The 8,671-nt window shown below is 38.7% G+C and overlaps 1 protein-coding gene across 1 annotated transcript; it reads left to right on the plus strand.

The window, feature by feature from the left end:
* The first annotated feature begins 664 nt into the window (after positions 1-664).
* On the plus strand, positions 665-8,356 carry fbxo16 (F-box protein 16). Its single transcript, XM_088404173.1, has 9 exons — positions 665-681; positions 1,141-1,248; positions 2,130-2,165; positions 2,227-2,433; positions 2,517-2,687; positions 2,956-3,200; positions 3,559-3,670; positions 4,988-5,222; positions 6,106-8,356. The coding sequence occupies exons 2-9, from the start codon at positions 1,153-1,155 to the stop codon at positions 6,201-6,203; spliced, it is 1,200 nt and encodes a 399-aa protein (XP_088260299.1). The 5' UTR covers positions 665-681; positions 1,141-1,152; the 3' UTR covers positions 6,204-8,356.
* The last annotated feature ends 315 nt before the right edge of the window (positions 8,357-8,671 follow it).

Consider the following 8,671-nt stretch of genomic DNA (forward strand, 5'->3'; position numbering starts at 1 on the left):
TGCATATACAGTATATATATATACAGTATATATATACAGTATATATATATATATATATATATATATATATATATATATATATATATATATATATATATATATATATATATATATATGTGTGTGTGTGTGTGTGTGTGTGTGTGTGTATATATATAATCCCCCCCATCAACAGTACAGTTGAATAATAATAGACCTGTCGGAGTAAAGCAGGGCAAGAAAAAAAAAATCCCTTTTTTAAACATTCATCAAGTTAAACACCGAAATTTGTACTATTAGAACACGTATTATGACAACATTGAATTCCTTCATTCCTACTTAGCTGTACAAAAGGATTGATTCACAACACACAATCAGTTTCGCACCATCATTGCGGGGTGCCGGAGAAGCTCCTGCGTCAGGTCTCCCCGCACAACATTTGTCATCATTAGAGCAAGGGACGCCTGCACAGTGCACAGTGCACACACCCCACTGAGGTTTGCTTTGCAGCACCCCCTCGGTACGCGACATGCTCTGCCATTCCGTCTGTGCATGGAAAGCATAGTCACGGTTTCTATGGGAACATGTAAACTATGCACAGGAGAAGAAGACGAAGGAGAGTTATAGCTAGATGGATGGCCGAAAGGCGAGAGAAGTAACATTGTGTTTAGATGTTGGAATAATTCCCTCCTGCCTGAAGTGTCGGTGAGTTCTATCACACAAGCTTGTATGTGTATGCGGTCATGCGTATGTGAGACACTCCGTAGCAACAGAATCCACTTAGCACTTGGGTGTGTGTGTGTGTGTTTGAGTGCAAAAGGTCTACAACATCAAGCAGAGGTTGGAATTTTCCATTTTCAAACAATGGGAATGTGTCCTACAGGTGACAATGACTTCAAAAAAGAACCTATGAACTGTCAATTGTTTGTTCCTGCTCACAGATATCTCAGATTGGGAAAATGTAAGGCTGCTCTCACATATGTGACAAATTAAACTCATACAGTAGCATCCTATTTTAGACACACCTTAAAAGAAAAAAGAAAAGAATATATATATATATATATGCACATAAATAAACTTAATGTTTATGGACTGATTGAGAAACAAAGACACTCTGGTGAGCTTGTGTTTGTTTTTATAACGGCATCACTGCGGTGCCTTCAGATCAACAGGAAGATGCCACAAGCAGCCAAGTCCTCATCAAGTTCTGCTAAAATGCAGACCACGATGAGCGCCTGGACACCCTTGAACCATTCGCTGTCCAACAGCAAGGTCAGAACATAAAGACACTAATTTGCTATTTTCTTCTGTCCGTGTATGAGAGATGTTGTTTTGGGTGCATGTGAGGATGGGTGAGTCGATGAGCGGTATTTGGGGGGGGGGCTGTGTGTGAGATGGTTTTTATGAACAAGGTGTTTTGAGAGGTTTTTTTGGTGGTAGGATTTGTTTTCTTGTGCAAGTTTTAGATGATTTTTAGCTATAACAAACATGACAGCCACATGATAACTAGGCCTAGAATTATATTTAAAACATACTGTTGGTAGTTAACACATTTATTTGCAAGTTTTTGACATTTATAATCATTTAATTTATTCCTTTTTAATGACAAACGGACTGAATCTTACACAATGTCTCTTTAAGCTGTTTGTTTGTGTAAACTGGTTGCTTGGTGAAGAGCTTTTCGGTGAGTTATTGGGGTGAGCGTGAGAAATTTTACATGGCCAGTTTTTTGCTGAATGGGATGTTTCTGATGTGCGAGAGGTTTTACGTAATTAAGGTTTTCTTTGGTGACTCTTTTCATATGTAAGTAGGGTATTGGTGGGTTAGTTTTTGTTGGGAGCGATTTTATTGCCGTACCTGTGCGAGGTCTTTAGTTTGTGAGAGATTTTTGTGTGTGTGAGAGAGAACTTTTCATGTTTTTGATGCGTGTGAAAGGCTTTTAGTGAATTGAGCCATATTTGATAAGGATTTTTCATTCTTTTTCTTTCAGCTAAATGTTACTATTTGTTCCAGCACATTTACTCATTTTAAAATTGTACACAGGTGATTTACAGGTGATAAGACTTTTTAGTATGGAAATGAATGACAAATAGGCTAGCAAATGAAAAAAAAAAAACTTACCTCAAGTCTTTTGTCATTTGTGTTTCTTTCAGGTTTTTGAGGAGAGACGTGGCCTTCTGGCAAAGTGGGTATGTTCAAAGTGAGCTTTGTGTCTTCTTTTGTTTTGAAAGCCTTTCATGTGCTCATCAGTTTGACAGGTGGTCTGACAGGCAGAGAAGGTTGGTGCTGCACGACTTCGTCAAGGGCTGCTCAAAGGAGCAGCTCCGCTTCGTCGACTTGTGCGTGAGGAAACAGCTCCCCCTGCAGGCCGCTGACTTCACGTGCCTGCTGCCGAGAGCAATCTGCCTTTACGTCTTCTCCTTCTTGGATCCGCGCAGCCTCTGTCGCTGTGCACGGGTAGGAAGAAAGCAACACACACTTACGGAGTAGAACATGTCGTAATCCGCTGCATGATTTACGGCTGGTTCATATGTGCACAGGTGAGCTGGCACTGGAAAAGCATAGTGGAACTGGACCGGCTGTGGATGCCCAAGTGTCTGAGACTCGGCTGGTTCATCAGCTTCTCCCCAGCGATGTTTGAGCAGGGAGTGTGGAAGAGACACTACATTAACACCGCGCAAGAGATCCTGCTTGCCGCACCCACCAAAAAGGTCCGGAAGAAATGACAACAATGATGCAAATTTTTCATAAACCGCATTTCATAATGGTACGTTTATTTGACAGATGAGAAAGAGATGGCGCGATTGATGGAGAATTTGCGTTGGAGATATCCCATCAAATAATACGAAGTCTTGAATATACATTTTTGAATCAAGGGTGGCCATGACCACTCTTGGCCACCATGTAGCTCCGCCCCTGTCTGACTCACGCATCTATCAAATGTGGCCCTTGAGCACCAAATTTTGTGTTTGTCAGCAGACTTCAGTTCAAGATTTCGCAAGACTCAGCAGCGGACATGAGGACATGTCACAGGGTGTCTACCTGAGTGAGAGCCGTCAAGCATCCACTAACCGGTATGGCGGCGGCACATCCAGGAGCAGATTAAAAAAGGACAAGCATCCACCTGCGCTTCCACCTTGGAGAGACTCGGACAGATGTCCGAAAGACATCATCCGCTTCAACTACCTGGACAACTCGGACCGCGTCGGACAAGCCAGGGCGGGGTAGGCAGCGATCCGTTTTTAATCAAAGAGTAAAAACAATCTGATACATTCGTGTCCACTCTTGTGTCCGTTTTGTCTCGGAAAGACACCAAAGTCAATTGCATCCCACCCTAACACGTGAGGCATATCCGGAACGGCCAGAATGTCCTCTAGCGAGCACACTAGGACTTAGTAAGGTAGCTTCAATCGGTCAAAAGATAAAGATCAGAAACATATGTCCACTGGAGTGGACGTAAATGAATTTGTATGTCCCAGGGAGATTATGCAATCAGCAGGGGTGCGTAAGTGAAGAGGGGGGGCATTGGGGGTCCTAGCCCTACCTATAATCTCTCTTTTTTGATCTGTTATGTGTCTGCAGGAAAACGAAGAGCAGAGCGAACACTTCTAGCGGTAAAATGGAGGAAGCGGACGACGAGAGACACAAAACGTTGTCCGAGACCTCTTACAAACTACGTAAAGTCAAATCACTGGTAAAGCACGCTTTGTGCATAAATGCAACAACAATAACCCTACTGTTACAGTGACCCCAAAATGTTGAAGATCTGCCACAGGCAGACATCATGCATTATGGAACAGTTTATTTTTTTTTTTTTTTTTAACAAGGCGATGCATGTTAAGGATGACAGGTTAGCAGAAGGAGATGACAGAAGGTGATGGAAATTATGCTAAATTTCTTCTGGGAAAGTGAGACAGAGGACATTGCTGCATTAAATATTTTAGTTTAAGTCATATATATATATATATATATATATATATATATATATATATATATATATATATATATATATATATATATATATATATATCAATCAACATCTTAGCTAGGGATGTTAGATACCATTTTTTTCAGACTGATACCAAATTGTAAAAGGGCCGATACCAGTATTGGCTATCACTGTATCAATATCCTGAAATACGGTTGGGAATCGATACCTTAAGATAGACAAATCAACAGATATTACAGACATTATTTACACCACAGTAGAAATTAAAGGCCTCTCAATTAACTTATTCAGTCCTAAAGACATATACAAAAAAATGATAATCAAGTACTGAAGTAAACTATTACTTTACAATATGTTTCAAATGTTTAGATAAAGGAGGGTTTAAAAATGGGTTGAATTAACCCTTGTGCCATTATATCGCAAATTATGGAGATTTTTTTGATGTTTTTTTTAATATCATAAAAAAAAAACAATGGAAAAAAACACTAGGAAGCTAAAACGTCCAGCAGATGAATAAAACGTAAAATTTCAAAATGCAACAATTCTGACATTTCTACGTGATTGCTGCTGGACGCGCCAGATTTTTGTGTACAAAAATAATCACTGTCCAAATTTTGGACCATACAAAACCATTATTCCAATTTTTTTTAGAAGCATTTTAGCAGGATTTATGACATTGATTTTCCTGAGATTTTTACAACACTCTCTTGAGCGGCGGCCAAAGTATGTCGGCAAACAGATAATTCCTTCTTGGTGTGTGTTTCACCTCAAGGCAGTAGGTGGCGGTAGAGATCAGTTGATGGCTGTCTTCAAGCGTCGTCATCACTTCACGGTCTACAAAGACAGACCATAATGTGAACAAATTGAACCGACATATGCATGTTTAGAACTGATGCCCCTAAACAACTTAAGTGGATGAAGGAAAAAAAAAAAAACAGGAAGTTTTAATTACTACGCCTTTAATTGGGGAAAAAAATGCAATGCGTATAGTTTGCAAAATCATGCACAAGGGCTAACTAAACGCCTTAGATGAATCATACTCTTCTTTTCGGCTTCCTACAGATGTTCCTCACATCAAACAGCAGAGCCCCGCATCCTCCTCCTCCAGCACCTCCTTCTCGGCCCCACTGGGCATCTCAGACTCACGGACCCCCTCTCACCAAGGAGGCGGGAGAGATCCTCCTGCGCCAAGCCCGCTGGAACGCCGGGAAGCGTCCGGCCCCCGTGAGGACGGCCGTACCCAGGCTGAGCTTGGAAGCGCTCAGGGCATCCGAGCGCTCCAACAGGAGCGTTCCCAGTAAGTCACCCGCAACCCCCCTTTTCCCCCTGGGCTGGATATGATGTAAGCGCATAGCAAGAAATGCAGTTAAGATTTTTTACTTGTTTAAAATGTTTGGTAGCAAACATCTTCGGGATGAACGAGGACACAGATGAAGGATCTTGTGCAATAGCGGTGGTTCGCAATTACGGGTACCCCTGGGGGTACTTGAAGGAACTCCAGGGGGTACTTGAGATTTTAAATAAAAGAATCAAACGTGATGGAAAAAGCCTTTCAAAAATATTATTGAATCAATGAAATGTTTCAGGAAAATATACGTTTATAAAACACATTTTATGTCAGTAGGTTGTTCAGTTTCATTATTTTAAGAACCCAGATTCTCCCCCATACTTGAATGGTTTGACCCAACTTGTCACATGCCAACGCTAGTTAATGATTAAATTACTGATTTTTTGTGAACAAATATCTAATGTAATGTAAAAAAAACAACAAAAAAAACTCTTTATGCTTTATACTTTTCTATTTGCAAATATTTATTCATAATTGTTTGTGTTTCACTACAGGCCTCAACTCATGTTGATTTTTTTTGGTGAACAAATATTTACTAATAATTAAGTTAATGATTTATTTTTAAGAACAGACTTCGACTGTCATCCCAAAATAGGATGCTTTATGCTTAAAATTTTCTCGGGACAAATCATTATTTATAATCATTTGTTTTTGAGAACAGGCCTGACACTTTACGTTGATTATTTTTGGTGGACAAATATTTATTAATAATTATTTCTTTTTGATGAACAGATATCTTCTAAGATTGAATATTAGCTTTTTTGTACGGAATTTTCTTCTTTGTTTTTAATTTCTTCAGCTCATCATCTTCAGTAATGACTTCTTCTTTCAGGTGGACCACTGTTTGATTTTCAGCCCTGGAATTTCCCTCTGTCGTTGACACAATACAGTACATGGACTGAGCCACATCGCCACCTGCAGGCGAGCTAAGGAAAGGTCTAGTCAAATTTACAGGCACAAGAGCAACACAAATGATAGCATTAAAGGCGGTGGGGCCACTTTTCGGGGACAGTTTTCAGCAGTAAAAAGTTAATATTCTTGTCAACAAGTAATTGGATGACAATCGTTTTTTAAAAAAAAATATTTTTCAAATGATTTGAATTGTGTATTAGGTTTAAATCTAGTTACTGATTAATTAGATATATATTGACGTTTTAGATCTGGAAATGGCACATTAAAACGTTTCCCTTTCAGAATTCACGATGTATTGTTTACGATCCACACAACAAAAACTTGAAAATATAGTTACTGAATTACATGTACATTATACACGCTTATGTAAACATAAACATGTACTGTAAATCAATAAATGGAAATATCCCCTGTTTCATAAACCCGTTGTTCAGACAGACTTTCATAAGTTTTGTTTTTTTTAAACCGAAATCATGAACTTAAGATTCAATTTGTTCATTATTTGAATGTATTTTCTAGCTACAGGAGCTAACAGCTGCAATCAGTAAGCATTTTGAGACGTGAAATTTTACAAGTCAATGGCAAAAAAAAAACAAAAAAAAACAAAAAACAACAACAACAAAATCAAAGCTTATATTTAATAAAAAAGATGCCAGAAACGGACAGATTTAACGTCAGTTAGATATGATTAAATCTGCAAATTAAACATTTGCTCCCCATGTAAAACATTTGGAACACCAGTTGCAAAAATCCAGACAAAAGTAATCATCTCGGTTTCAGTCCTATGAACACGATCAAATTTCCATGTCCAGCCTAGACAACGTCTCGGAAAATAGACGTCTGATGATGTTTATTATTTTCGTATTATTATTTTCAGCTAGTTGACAATGCTGTGTGGGCAAGTACCGTATTCCTCAGTAAGATGTCATTTGATCTTTTGACCAGTAGAGGGGACTAATAGACTTAAAAACTTCATATTGTGTAATACTGAAGGAGAGGAAAACGTCATCCAAGTCATTGCGGAAAGAAAAAATAATGGATTTTGTGTTGAAATAAATGTTCTGGGGGACATCCGTTTTGGTGAGTGCAAGAATTTGATTTATTCTTTCACTTTGAATACGTTTTAAAAATGTTATGTCATTCATATTCGAGTAATGGATATCACTCATCATATGTCGTGGTAAGATTTAATTGCTGATGTGTTGTTTAAATGCTCTGGAAAATAGCCTGTGTTGTACAACTTTAAGGGGATGCAACAACCAGTAATGCGCACGTAATAACAACGACGGGTTGTTTATTCGACTAGGACATCACCGACGGCCTAAAAGTGAAATGCACGGACCGCCAGTGCAACAAGCAGAGTAAGAAATGTACCACCTTTATTATCCAATTCACACAACCCTTTCAGCAATAGCATACACAGCTAAAGAAATGTATATAATAAGCAAGTCCACAAATGCTTAAACAAAATCATGTTCTGACTCAATCGTGTCACGTGCGCCAGGTGATCATGACAGCAAAGGTACAACCTCATCAGATGAACTCATATCCAATCCAAAAGTATGGCTCATGTGTGCACATATTAAATACGCCAAAACGCTCATCAGAACCAACAAACGACATTTGAAACGAGTATCCGTTGAAATCGAATCATAAAACGGGTACAGTATCGCGTCAGTCGAAAGATTCATTCCTATTTTTGGATTGAGTCCAACAGTCGCCGATGATGCGATTGTCCAGTCGGAGTTGCGAAGTGAGCGGGATCAGATGGATTAGCGATCAAACAATCGTCGATGACCAAGCTGATTCTCGGTCGCCGCGTCGGCAATTGTCAATAGAATACGAGCATGATTAATGACAGTGGCCTTCGACACAGCAGATTCGTTTTAAGACAATTAGAACGAGTACAGTAGCTGAAAATGTTTGTCTTAAGGCAATAAAACGACACAGGGGACGAGAGCGGAGTAAAAATTCATTAAAAAAAAAAACTAGTTAATAATTTACAAATAAATCAATCCACTCACACTCAAACAAGGCATAAAAATGCTTTCATAACTGGCAAATCATCAATATATTAACAAATGGAATAAGGACATGGATGAGGAGGAGTTTTGAGTTAAAACTACATCACGCATAAATAGATTTTTGGCCTTTTTTTTTTTTTTTTTTTTTTACATCGACAAAAGAATCGAATCAGTGATGGCGAAATGCAGAATTGATTGTGCAGAATACGCTCAATCGTACCCGTGACGGATTCACGTCCTTGGGTACGCCACGATTGATTACCTTCTGTGTACAAATTCGATAGTTTACCATTTGGTGTGCGTATAAGGTAGCATCTAGGAAAATTGAAAAAAACAAAACAAAACAAACATATATGACTGAGACCAAATCATTCAATTTTTATGTTTTTTGTTTTGTTTTCTCTTTTAAGTCAATGGCTGGTACTAAATGAACTAAGTACTGAAGTAATCAATTACTTTAGG

This window comes from Hippichthys cyanospilos, chromosome 20, assembly GCF_059441005.1.
Source record: "Hippichthys cyanospilos isolate Australia breed blue-spotted pipefish chromosome 20, RoL_Hcya_1.0, whole genome shotgun sequence".
NCBI lineage: Eukaryota > Metazoa > Chordata > Actinopteri > Syngnathiformes > Syngnathidae > Hippichthys > Hippichthys cyanospilos.